General features: G+C 51.6%; 1 protein-coding gene across 3 annotated transcripts in view; it reads right to left on the reverse strand.

Moving 5' to 3' along the window:
• The window catches only part of JDP2 (Jun dimerization protein 2), a 39463-nt gene extending 26027 nt beyond the window's left edge, over positions 1–13436 (reverse strand). The window contains exons 1-2 of one of the 3 annotated variants that reach the window (XM_019733654.2): positions 13290–13436; positions 3081–3304 (exon numbers count right to left, since the gene is read on the reverse strand). In XM_019733654.2, coding sequence (XP_019589213.1) covers positions 3081–3281 — 201 coding nt within the window. In that variant the 5' untranslated portion in view covers positions 3282–3304; positions 13290–13436. Of the gene's footprint in view, positions 1–3080; positions 3305–12535; positions 12795–12891; positions 13030–13289 lie in introns of those variants that run through there. The other 2 variants (XM_074327198.1, XM_019733656.2) reach the window with 2 other exon arrangements.
• Positions 13437–13636: the final 200 nt, after the last annotated feature.

Here is a 13636-nt window from a genome sequence, read left to right on the forward strand (position 1 = left end):
CAGCCCAAGGGCCTCCTTGGACAGGACTGCACGCACAGCGGCTCGGCCCACCTCTCCAGGGCCTGGGAAATGATGCGGCTGCAGAATTGTAGGGCTTAGCACTAATTGGACCATGTCATCAAAATGATCCAGTGTTCTGGGGCCAAGGTTCATTCCACCCCACCTCCTTCTCCAGCCTGATAGAGAGGCAACCACAGCATAAGGTGAAAGCTTCCACTCTAAAAGTTAGCTTTCCAGCTGCATGACCTTGGACCTCCCTAAGCCTTGTTAACCTCATCCATTATGTGGGCATAAGAGTAAAAGCAGTAATAACGTAATTACCTCAAAGGGTTCGTGTGCGAGTTCAATGAGATATTTCATAAAGAGCACCCAGCGCTGAGCCTGGTGCTTGGCTCAGTGCAGCTGAGACACGGCTATCACAGCAGCAGCGTCGTCATACCACAGGCCCCGCCCCACCACAGACCCCGCCCCACCACAGGCCCCGCCCCACCACAGGCCCTGCCCGCAGCTCTGCCACTTTCTAGCGCTGTGAGCCTGAGGGACCTGACCTCCTCTTCCCTGGACCTCAAATTCCTCTTCTCTAAAATGGGGAGAACTCGGTCACCAGGATCAGGTAAGGAATAAATGAGATCATGCGTTTTAAAATTTAGCATAGTGCCTGGTGCATAGTAAATGCTTCATAAATGTGAGCTAGTATCTTACTATAATTCAAACTATGAAACAGACTTTTTTTTTTAACAAACTTTTACTAGTCTAAAATGCCGATGTGAAAAATCCACCAAAGGCCGTTTGCCATATGCAAATAAATCTTCGGGATATAAGGTTCTGCAGCAGCAAGTTTCTCTCCCTACCCGCTTTATTTTTTAGTTGCTCTAAGAATGAGCACCCCCACCCACCTTGGGTCTGACCTAGGAAACATTTGGAGGTCAGTTCCCAGTGCAGAGCTGACCTTACTCCACGCAGGCACAACCTCCCCGCGCCATCTGCCTCTTCGCCCCCACAATGCTGCAGTCTGACAGGAGGGAGAGCACATGCAAATATGCCCTAAAAACGGCTTGTTATTTTCACCGCCTGGATGGCGTGCGTTTGTGGGTGCCTGTGAAGACAGCACGTCACTGTCAGGTACAGGGCATATGCCACCAATTTGGGGGAGGCTGTGAAATGTAAAAATACCCAACACAAATAAAGGCTCCCCGCCCGCCAAGAACAAGGGACACTCCTCCAGCGCCTTTTTCTGAGGGAAGAGGTGGTAACTCCGCCTCCCAGGCAAAGCCCTACTGGGCCAGCCCCTGACCCAGGCTCTTCATCAACTCCGTGGCCTCAGCTACTGGTTCTAAATGACAACTGTACTGTGGAGTGACCCAGAAACAGGTGCTTTCAAGTTATGGGCCTGGGAAGGTGAATAGCAAAGAACTAAAGGCAAGAGCCCTCCATAAAGAAAAGAGAACACTAAATAAGCCAGAAGTGCTATTGACAGCTCGACGATTTACAAAATCAATTCAGAACAATATAATTACCATCAACTCTCATCTGGAAATCAACAGTCTTTAATGGGCATCTACACTGCACCTAATCCAGGTGCCTCAAGTGCAAATTTCTACAGTAGGGGCTGAGCAGTTAAGGTAAATGAAGGCAGCTGGGGGTAACAAAAGCAAAACCAACAATGTAAACCAAAGCAAGAATAGTAGGGAGGTGGGGTGGGGGCTGTGGCAAACTGGAGATAGGAAAGGAGTGAGGGGCTCTCTCCATTCCATGGAGCTATTGTCATGCCCGAACAGGGCTCGGTGTGACTCGATGTTCCAATTTTTTAATCAAAGATTAAAATCCAGATTTCAAGTGAAATGTTGGTTCAAGTTTCTTTTAAAACTCTGTGCAGGCCAAACAAAACACATCTGAGAGCCAGATCCAGCTCACAAATGGCCAGTTTGCCACCCCAGCCAAGCCCCCCAGCAGACCTCCTTTGCAGTTTTTATGGTACTCCTGGGGGGAGGAAGGGCAGAGCAGTAGTTGTAGAATATACCTAACTCTCCCCTACGGTACCCAGACACCTTTCTCCACTCAAGAGCCAGCCCTCTGAGGAATGTCCAGCCCTCTGAGCTCCATCCTAACGCATGAGCCCCCATCAGGCACACCGTTCCCTGTGAATGCTCCCTCATCACAGCTGCCAAACACTTGATGCTCGGCTGCTTCCCACAGCCTCCCCTCCACCCCAGCCCCCAGCCACCTCTCCACCACCCACCACCGGCTCCTTCTCCCTTCCAGGTGGGCCACTGTCCTGTTAGGCCTCTGAAGAAATGGCCCTGCTGGGAACTTCAAGCCTTGAATCGCCAAGGCTGGGGAAGTGGCTCAGCACTGATGCTCACCCGAGCTGGGGACTTCTGCTTCTCACCAGTCCCCAGGGAAAAGCAGCTCTTCTGCAAGTAAAGCTCGTGAGAGCTCCAGCTGCCAGGGACCTGAGGAAGGACTGCTCCACGTGTGGGGCCCCTGCAAACATCATCTAAGGCAGCTGGTTACGAGTGGCTGAGGCCATGCCCAGCTATGGGAGGCCACATGCCCCTTCCTACAAGTTCCCACATTCAGCTCCAGTCTGGGGCCAAGAGGGTTCGAGCAATGACGTGACGAACGATTATTTTTAAAGACAACCCAATATTGGTATTCTCTTGTATACTTTTCAAAGTGCGTGCACCGTTCCATTATCTCCCCTGGTCCTCCCAACACCCCAGAGAGATTGCCAATATACTATTATTCATTACTGTTATTAATCACTCTTCCCTTGCCCCTCAAAGAACCAGAGACAGGTTCAGCATCCTGTCCTAGCCTCGGACTTCTCAAACTTTAACGTGTCCTTAAATTCCCCAGGGGAGCTTATCAGAATTTAGATTCTGAGTCAGAAGTTCTGGGGGTGGGGGGCTGAATTCTGCATTTTTAACAAGCCATGAGGTGACATGGATGCTACTGGTCCTCAGACCCCATGCTGAACAGCAATACTTAGGTCAAGCAGTGAGTGCAGGGCTAGGCATGGAACTCTGACCCAGGCATCCTCCCCTTGGCTTCGGCCTGGGAGAACAAGGCTCGCTCACCTCACTTTTCACGGGTTGGGGCCTCTTGCCCAATTTCACCTCCAGGAAGTGCAAAGGGGCAATCATGGCCCCAATGTTGCGGATGTCGGCGTATTTCAGCTCCTCTGCAGTTAGAGCCGAGCTGGGGAGTCCAGTCAGGGGGCCCAGCCCTGGCAGAGAGCCCGCAGTCACGGAAGGGTCCGGGATCTGCCCAGGCATCATAGCAGGAGGAGCAGCAGTCCAGCCTGGAGGGGGTGGGAGAAGAGCAGGACAAGTGCTGTCAGCCAGAAGAGGTGCCATGAGGCTTAGGCCCCATGTCTTGCCAGGACCTCATCCTTTCACCAACGTCCCCCTGAACCCCTTCCCGACCCAGTTACTCTTCCTGCCATTAAGTCCATGCTGTCATAAAGAAACGTAATTACTTAATTCACACCAAGGTTATTCCTGCCACTTAAGGTAACACTTAGCCCAACCGTACGCCACATGGAGTCAGCATTTGCTATGTGCTTGGCACTGCGTAATCCTTCCATTCGCCCCATAAGACCGGGTTAGTGCCCATTACGCAGAGGAAGAAGCCGAGGCTTAGAAAGATAACTCGTTCAAGACTGTACAGTTAAAACTGGAGAAGGTGGGATTTAAATCGAAATGTACTGCCTCCCAAGAGAATGGATTACTCTAACGGTGGAATCTCAAGCACCTTTGCACCTGTTTTAGAGAGAGCTATTTTTGGTCTGGCATGCTGCCTCCCCTCAAATCACACATCCCGTTCTGCATACTTGTTAAGACACCCTGAATATGAAATGAAACAAATTGAAGCTAAAGTTGAGTGTGTGTGTAAGTGTGTGTATCTGGTATCTATGAGGAAAAGACTGAGGCAAAGGAGACGGAATTAATTAGAATGTGCTTTCCCAGTGGAGCCCAGTACCAGAAAAGTCCTCCAGGGTCTCTTGTTTCTCAAAGCAAACACATATTCAGGCTCTGCCAGACCTAGAAAGTTTGCAAGGGAAGACAGATTCAGGCATGAAAGAAAGACATAAATTAGACAGGTCAACGCCAAGAGAATTGTTATTTTTTTCCTTCTCTTTAGGGGGAGAAGCTCATAGATAAGAAATGGTCACTTTAAGGTACAGATGGCAATGCAGAAAGCTTGTCAGCCAATAAGTCCAGACTTATCTGGTCCCTTACAGGGATCCCATCCATCCACCCACCCATCCAATTACTGACCACCTACTATGAGCGAGGAGGCACAGAGAATATGGGGATCAAATGTACATAGCCTTGGCTTCTAAGCAGCCTTGTAAGTAGCGTTTTAGCACAAAGCTGCTTCTGGATTCCAGTCCTGCAAAGAAAATAATCCTCCCCCTTCTCACCTCTTTGTATGAAGCCATAAAATCAAAACCTCACTGTCTTAGAAATCCTGAGGGAGAAACTTTGGCCTAGCCTTCCGTCTTCACCTGTCTCTTCCCATGGAGAGGGATGTATTTGGCGAGACAGGAGAGAGATGTGTCATCCATTGGACCACACTTCTCTGTGGGGCAGAGTTAATGTGCTCATATGGCCATACTGTCTTGGACTCTCTCACCCATGAGAGTGGCCCTGGAGGGTGACCCACAACCCCCTGCCCCCACTCAGGTTCTCAGGTCTAGATTTCAAGAGAGGAGCATATGAGGGAGCCTGTTTGGGCCACAGGTGCACCCCACATTCTCCATCTTCATTTCACTTTCAAAGGTGAAATTTGGTTTCCTAGTCAATCCTGTGTCCCTTTCTCAATAGATTCTGCACTCTGGGGAGAAAGGCGTGGGAGTGATTTGCACCCTCAAACCACAAACGTTTCCGCTGGACATCACTTTCTTTAAAGAAAGGTGCTTGTGAGAAGACAGTGGGTCTATCATTTCATCCTCAGCACACTGGCCCTATCTGTCCATGAAGTTATTTGCACATAGCGCCCTGCCTTGAACCCAGTTTACACTGGGTGCTCCAGGCTCTTTCATCTATGCTGTACCTGCTCTTCCTTCCATACCTGGCCCCTCAGGCCCTCCTTCCCACCCCACATCCTTTCTCCCCCTCCTTAGCACCCAGTGTCCCCCAGGCCATCTTAGAAAAGGATCTGAGATTCATTCACGCCAAACTGTAGTGTTAGAGCTGGAAGAGGCCCGTGCTTATCTAAACCACATCCTCATTTTGCACATGAGTAAACTGAAGCTCAGAAAGGTTAAATGATTTACCCAAGGTCACACAGCTAGAGAGGGAAAGAGCCAGGGTTGGATTTCTGGTCCCTGGATTTTAGAACCAAAGCTTTCTCAGCCTGCCCTTTTGGTTTCCCCTCCTGGGCCCCAAGAGATGTTAAGGCAGAAGGAATGACTTTCTAAGAGTAGACTTGCCGACACAAGCCCATAGTGGAGGATCATTCTCTTGCACAAAGGACCCTCTACTCTGCTTCCCATAAAGATCCATGTTTAGGAAGTGCCCTGAATAACCTCATGGCAGCTGGGACGGGAGCCCAGACATAGAAATGGCCCCCAAGATGTGTCACATGTGATTGGTCGGTGTGCTGTGACCCTCCCTAACCCTGAGCTGGACTTGAGTCCAGGGTCAGGGAGAGAGTTATCCCCTCCACCTTCCAGAGCTGGGTCTGCAATGCAGAGAAAGCTGCAGGATGCCACACCAGGAGGCTGCTCCAGGGCATGACGATGAGCTGCCTGTCTCCCCAGGCCTCCTCCAGGGAAAACAAGAAAAGGGCCAGTGTGAGGACTCATTCCTGTGTAGCAAAATGATGCCTGGGCCCAGTCATGTGGACACTCAGCAGGCAAAGGGGGTGATTTCAGGCCACCTGAATCAAACGGACAAAGGAAACACATCTCTTTCTCAGGAGAGGAGAAAACCCTACAAAATCCCCTCTTTTAGACTTGCACTGATGCTACAAGGAGTCAGAGCTCCCCAGAAGGATGCTTAACTGAGCTGGTCAAAACACAGGAGATGGGAGGCTGGGAAATGCTCCGGGCCTGGTGCTTCAGCTGAACACAAATCCCGGACAGAGGCTGGGGTGCCACACCGCACGTATGAAGCGAAGCAAAAATACAGAGCAACATCCCCTCGTTGGCCAAAAGCCCCAGAGCCTCCCTAAACTGGAAGAACTTATTCCTGTGCGGCAAAATGTGCCACGTGGCCACTCAGCCAGTGGAGGGGAGATTTCAGGGGCCAAGGACCAGTCATGGCCGGTTATTGCCCCATATGCCCCCAGTGCTTAGCATCATTTCAGGCACAAAAAAAGGGTAATCAACAAATACTCACTGAATTAATAAATAAATGAATGCATAAATGCACAAATGATAACAGATTCATGGTAGAGCAAAATTCAGTGAGCAGGGTGAGGATCTGTCTCTGGAATTTTAGATGCTCATTATCTACCTCCAGATTATTCGTTCCCACAGTAGACCCCAAGAAAAATACTCCAGAGACTTCTGTGTGTGTTTCCCCGCTTAAGCCATCTCTGAGAGACGGAAGCCAGACCCCACTCTATTCCGGGAATGATGGGCTCAGCTTGCGGCTTCTGTTTATTTTCATACAGATGGTATAAATGAGACACTAACAAATGATCCCAAAATATCTGCTACTGTGCAGCCCCCCCACACCAAGAGGAGTAACCACCCCCTGGGAGCAGCAGCGCCATAAATTCTTGCCATTCCTGCTTCCCTGTGAACCCATCCCAATGACAAGCCTCACTCAGGGCATCAGGCTCCAGGCTCTCCTTTGCAGAAGCAAAAATCTCCCTCTTCCCCCCACCCCCTACCACAAGGGCGCCCCTAACTGCTCAAATACAAACCACAAAGTCCTTAATACATGCCATTCCTAGGAGACAACCACAACAGCTGACATTCACCAGCGAGAAGTCATCCTAACCAGCTCGGCTGCGGGGGGAGGGGGGCAGAAGATGGAGGAGGTGGATCGGCTGCCTTTCATAATTGGATCCTCATTAACTGGAAAGAGCTGGCTAACGATCCAAGGCTGAAAGGCAACTTTGGTGATTGGAAAAATAAAAACAATTTGATGTGATTTAGGGATCTATAAAAAGGGGAGGCGGTCGTGGCAGGGAACCAATAACATCCAGGAGGAATTTACCCACTTCAAGGAAGACATAGGAAAGATGACAAGAGGTGAAATCATCTCCCCAACTGTTTGTTCCATACGGAAACAATTTAGTAGGGAAAGGAGAACTATGCACTAAAAGCTTTAGGGGAAGAACCCAGAGGATTTTCCCCTTCAGGGCCCAGGAGGTCCAAAAGGAAGATAAACACCCTCCATGTCTCCATTAGTAACGAGGATGCATAAATAAAGAGCAAGCGCTATACCCTGGCAGAAGACCAAAACTGGCAAATGAAGCCTGTGCCTCAAAAGGCAGGCCCAGAATCCAAAAACACTTTGGCAATTTGGGACACTGACCAGGAATAACCTGGAAATTAGCCAATGCAGAAAAACTGGGTAATGCACAGATCAAGATGGGCCTGACAAGCAAGGCAGGAATAAGAAAGCACTCAGGAGGTCACAGTGGACCCTAAACTGTTATTGAGCTGAAGATTATGGGTGATTTGATGCAGCTTCCTCAAAGCTAGCTTAAAAGAAACAGGGACTAGATGGATCCAAGGGGAAAGAACCTGAGGAAAAGATTTGATACTTATATCTATTCTGACTTCCTCAGGGACTTGTAGTTACACGGTGCTGCCTTGAACAAGTAGAAGAAAATCCAGGAAACGTTTCAAGTCCTGAAAATGGGCCTTATCGGAAGATATTAACATGAAAAATTATTTTAGCCAAAGGATAAAAGGTAGAGATAATTTAAGTTTTTCACTTTTATTTTCTTCTCTTGTTTATTGTATGAAATCTGTAAGGTACCACAATTGTTTTAAATAGGAGTATCTAAAAATAACAGTTTTGCTTTAATGGGTCAAACTCATAAAGAGCTATTCTTATTAGAAAGTGCCCAAGACTCGGCATCTTCATCTAGAATGGCAAAGACAGAATTAAAAAACAAAGACAGGTTAAGAGAAAGCTAGGATCTGCATCATGAATTTCCTGTCCATAGAAACAAAAGTTGAAGGGAGGCTTTAAAATCTCTGGGCCTCTTTCAGAAGGTTAGTTGCCCTCCAGGCAAACAGCTGGCCTGGGTTGGCATCAGGAGCCAGGAACGGTGTGCAAGTGAGTGCAGGCAGCCTAAGGCTGCAAGGCGTGGTGCCAAGGGAAAGTGGAGGTGAGTGAGGGCAGGTCAAGGAGCGAGGGAGTTCCCAGGGTCAGGCTCCAGGAGTGCTCCTGGGGTGGGAAGTCAAGAGCAGACAGCCAGCAACTGAGCATCAGCATGAGGGGGTGGGAGGTCTTGGGAGCTGGAGACTGGGAAGATTCCCAGAAGGAAAATATGTAGAATATGGGGTAGTTGGGGTGGGGCGGGGGGTGGTACAGTACAGAAAGGTGCCAGGCCAGTGATCACAGAGCACAGAACTACCATGTTTCACCGATAATAAGACCTAGCCGGACAATCAGCTCTAATGTGTTTTTTGGAGCAAAAATTAACATAAGACCCAGTATTATATTATATTATATTATATTATATTATATTATACCTGGTCTTATATTATAGTAAAATAAGACTGGGTCTTATATGTTATATAAGACCTGGTATTATATTATATTATATATTATATTATATTATATTATACATGATCTTATATTATAGTAAAATAAGACCAGGTCTTATATTAATTTTTGCTTCAAAAGACACATTAGAGCTGATTGTCCGGACGTCTTATTTTCAGGGAAACACGGTAACTATCATGAATCTTGGAGAATTAAACACCAAACCTGTTCTTGGAGCTAAGGAATTATCTTGGATGATCTCTCTCCTGGAATCTGAAATGATGTAGGTCAGCTAGCTGTGAAAAGACAGAGATCCAGACGGCAAGACGCAAAAGGAGGGAGAAAGCACCAAAACTGAGAACAGGGGCAAGCAGCAAAAGCTCCTCTCCAGATGGCTGTCCCAGCTCTGCAAGCAGGAGAAGGAGGCAGGTTAAGGGTGGGAGGTTTGGAGCCAGATTGCCTGAGTGTAAAAACTAGCTCTGCCCCTTACTAGCTTGTGACCTTGGGCAAGTTCCCTATCCTTTCTGTGCCTCACTTTCCTGAGATGTAAAGTGGGGATAATGTTATTTGCCCTGCAAGGGTGCAGAGAGGATTAAATTAGTGAAAACTTGGAAAGTACCTGGAATGGTGCCTGCCCCTAGTGAATGTAAAGTCAGTATAGCCATGAGGCCTTCCTTCCTGGAGCGACACTGGTGCTGGATGACCCCTCGAGGTCCTTTCTGTATGGTTTCCACCTAAAAGTGACCTCCTTTTCCTAAGGCCATGAAGAGGATTCCCCCAGAGGAGTCTCTGCTGTCCCACTCTCTAGCTCTAAACCCCAAGGGGCCAGGACCATCCTGTATCCAGGCAGTTAATGCAGAATACAAATGAAGGGGCCAGGTCAGGGCTGGGTACAAAGGTACAGAAATGAAGCACAGCACCCACCTTTGCCTCAGTTTCTCCTAAGGTCTCCTCCATCCTACAGGCCAGAACACAGCTGCATAGATCACTGGAAACAAGGCACCACAACTGGCTAGATTTCCACCCCTGCCTCCAGAAGCAGTGGGCCAGCATCTTCTGTGTCCTTCGATCTACTCTCTCCCTGCACTGCTTCGGAGGGGTCACTCCTCAGATTTCATAAGAAAAAGAGGGGTGGTAGGACTCAGGAGACGCCACCCACATGGCACTGACATGCATGATACCCGCATAGCCATCCCAGCCATACAAGAAACTGGAACCTCTCCCCAGGAAAGGTTCTTCCTAAGAGACCAGAGAAATGCTTTTGACCAGGCCCTGCCTGTAAACACAGCTGTCTCCCCTGCCTAATGTAGGTGCTCAGTGAATACACATTAAGGCACTTCTGCCAGGAATCCTTATCCCGAGCAGCAAGAAGCTGGGAAGGTACTGCCCCCCCAACAAGCCTCTATCCTCTCTTCCCACACCACCCCATCTCTGTTCCTTCGTGTCAGGAGTTCACAGAATGATACATTACCCAGACATATACACAGAGTGTGTGATAAATCCTTCGGCCCTTTTTAAAAATAAATGCCATTGGCCAGCTAAAGCTTTGGAAATGAAGCTCCACAACTGGAATCCCATGGGCTGCAGCAAGAAAACAGACTTAAAAAAAAACCACCTATAACGGTGGGCTCTGGCTGGGCCCCCCACGGCCAGCAATGAGTATAAAGAAACACAGGCTGAAATTCCAACCCTGGGTCGCTAAGGCATTTGTCTCTGCTGAGCTTCGAGAGGCCAAACCACACACACGCACAAGAGTGTACACACACACATGCACGCACACACACACACACACACACACTCACGCACAGGCACACGGAGCTTGGCAGCCCGTAAGTTCCAGAGCTGGTAACACAAGCCACGGAACCGACTGCCAAGACAAGCAACAGAACGAGCCAGGCCCAGTTTCATTGGCCACCATACGCTGCATATGGCCCGGGACGCAGCCAAAACAGTGTTCTCACCCTCCTCAAAGGCATAGGAGACCCTCTGTTTTCAAACACACCTCCACAGAGCCTTAATTAAAGGAAAATGGAAAAATAATGTGCCTGCTGCTCTCCCCCTGCCTCTATAGGTATATGCACACACATATTCATACACTCACTCTATTTTTCTCTTCCTCCCATTTCAGTTTCAAACATAATTCATTCACATGGAAAAAAGCAAACTGCATTCTGCAGCAGAAAAGCAGAAAAGAATGTTGCTTGCCCTCAGCCCTGGCTCTGATTGCTCAAGTTGAGCTGGGGCTGAATGAATACAGAGCAAGCCAACCTAGAGTCAGCATTGGCCCCTCTCTTCCAGAGTGGAGCTGGAAACAGAAACACTGGTGCGAGAGACAGCCAGCCCATTGCAACACCAGCAGCCCCACAACAAACAAGGCCTGGAGAGCCTAGCCCTTTCTCCTCCTGCCAAGGGTTCTGCAGGTTGGAAAAGATGCCCACACATCCTGCAAACAGGTGGGGGAGGCAGAAGCTGGTGGCTGCAAAAGCAAAGCAGGGAGTGAGTGAGGAGATCCTTGTCTAAATCCTTCCCTAAGGGATACTGTTACCACTTATCAACATATCTCCTTGGAGGTGGCTGCAAACAACCTAGGAGAAAAGTCAGAGGCCTCCAGGTCCATGCTTTCCAGCAGCCCTTCAAATCTCACAGCACCCAGCTCTTCAGGAAGATTCTGGAGCAGCCTGCAGCTCTGAACCAAAGCCAAAGTAGAAGGGGAACAGAAGAGTCTTTGAGAAATCCATCCTCCCTGTTTTAAATAAGGCAAAACCTTAGCCAGCCAGAGGCAGGAGAATAGACCTTGCTTCTCTTCCCTGGTCCTCAGGTTTATGTAAAATCAGAGCCATGCTCACACCTGATACCTGGTTAAACTCTTCCCTAGAAACCTGCAAAGGAAAGTAAGGCAATCAGCCAAGCTGCAGCCGATTTGCTGGAAAGATGAAAGCAATGGGAGGTGTTTTTAAAAACTTTCAGAGAAGAGATTTGGGGAGAAGGGAGATGATAGGTGAACACAGTTCACAGAAAGGCCTTAAAGGACAAACAGGCACCCAGTCATGGTTCAAAGCTTCTGTTGCTCCTCAAACTAAGACCCTGAGGAAAGACTGCTAAGGTTTAAACCTGGGTATATATGCCCACAGCCTGCAAGTCCTTTGTGGAGAGACAGACCTGGGCTCATCAGCCCTGAGCACATGTGGTCAGGCCACAGCCAGATGCCCTGGATGCCAGTAGGGAGGGCAGCACACTTGGCAAGGGTCAGGCAACCTTGCAAGTGGAGCTGATGTCCCTTCCACCAGCCTCTCCATCTCCAGGCGCATGCATGGCCCATCCATCCCTGCAGAAGAGCCAAGGTCTCCCCATCTTCCCAGCCGCTCCCATTGACTCAGGCAAAGCCTGGGTCTACCACCCCAGGGTCGCAGGTCCAGGCCTTAAGGCCCAAATCTCTCAGCCTCCTCTGAGGGGAGGGGCAGTAAGAGAGCCTTCTAAACTGGCCTGGTCAGGAGAGGAGGAGCCGGTTACCTAGATGAGCCGGCTTGCCTCCTTATGTAACCTGGCTTGGGAGCCGTGGAAACCCAAAGGGGACCCGGGCCGCCCCTAGGCTCCCTCCCAGCCCAGAATCCCGCAGCATGGCCCTGAGAGAAGCCCTCTTCGTTGGATGGAGAGCCCCAACCCTTCTCACTACCTTTCTCCGGGTCCTGAGGGAGCCGCGCTTCCTCCCTGCGAGGTGGGTGGGGGCGGCACCACTCGCCAGCAGGTCCCTGTCATCCCTCCACCACCAGCACCCTGCACCTCCCTGACCTTTAACCCTCCATCTGCACCCCCATAGCCCGTCTTCCCCGGGCAGTTTTCTCCCTACTCACCCGCCTTCCCCGCCGCCCGAAGAGAGCACCTCCCAGCAAACGGACGGGGGAGGAGCGCGCGGGAGGGAGACTGAGGGAGCGCCCTGGCTGCCCCAGGAACGGACCGAGCCTCCCGTCCCAGGGCGGGAACCAAAGGAAAGCCACCGGCTCCCAGGCGCTTCGCGGGAGGGGACCGAGCTGCAGCGCTCCTCGCTGGAGCGGCTTGGGGTCCCGGGGCTGCGGGAGCCTCCCCGCGGGGCGGCGGGTTCCGGGGCTCCGCACGCTCCGCCCGCGCGGGGGCGGTCGTCCCAGGTGCCTGCGGCCGGCGCGCCCCACCCCGCCCGGCCCGGGCGCCCCCAGCGCGCGCTCGCACCCACCGTGCAGAAGCCGCGGGCGGAGGCGGCGCCCCTGGGGCCGGGGCCCCGCTGCAGGCGCCGTGCCCACTCAGCGCCGCTGCCGCTCGGCTGCCGAGCTCCTCCCGGTGCCCAGGCCCGTCCCGGCCCGGGAGCAGCCGCGGCGCCAGCCCCGCCGCCGCTGCAGCGTCCGCCAGCGCCCCCCGTCGCGGCCGCTGAGCGTCCCTCCCGCAGGCTGTGGCGGGCGGCGGGACCGGTTGCATCAGCCCCGGCTATATAGCGGCCCCTGGGCGGCGGGGAGGGGTCGGGAATGCGGAACCCGCCGAGCTGCCAGCTCCAGACGTCAGAGGGGGACGGAGAGGAAGGGAAGGAGGGGACAGGGGAGGAGGGGTGTGTGGATCCGGCGCTTCACACCCACTGACCTTCACCTCCCCCGCCGCCTTTCGCGCCCTCCTCCCGCGGCTCCGCGCGCTCCTCTCCCCGCACCGGCGTCCCCGGCCCCGGCGCGCCAGCCCGAGCTCCATTGCGTCCCCCGGCTCTCCCACCCCGCGGCTCAGGAGCGCGCGAGAAAGCAGGACGCGACGAGCGGTTATGTAAGAGCATCCCCCGCGCACAGCCACCCGGCGGCCACCCCCACCCCGGAGACGAGCTGCGGCTCCAAGAGAGAAATGAGAAGGCGGCGGCGGGACAAGTCAAAAGCCCCTTGAAGCATAAGCAGCCTATGTTGAACCGTCTTCCTCAGTCCTTAGCGCTTTTTCCCAGAGCGAGA

This window comes from Rhinolophus sinicus, linkage group LG03 (genome assembly GCF_036562045.2).
Source record: "Rhinolophus sinicus isolate RSC01 linkage group LG03, ASM3656204v1, whole genome shotgun sequence".
NCBI classification, from domain to species: Eukaryota; Metazoa; Chordata; class Mammalia; order Chiroptera; family Rhinolophidae; genus Rhinolophus; species Rhinolophus sinicus.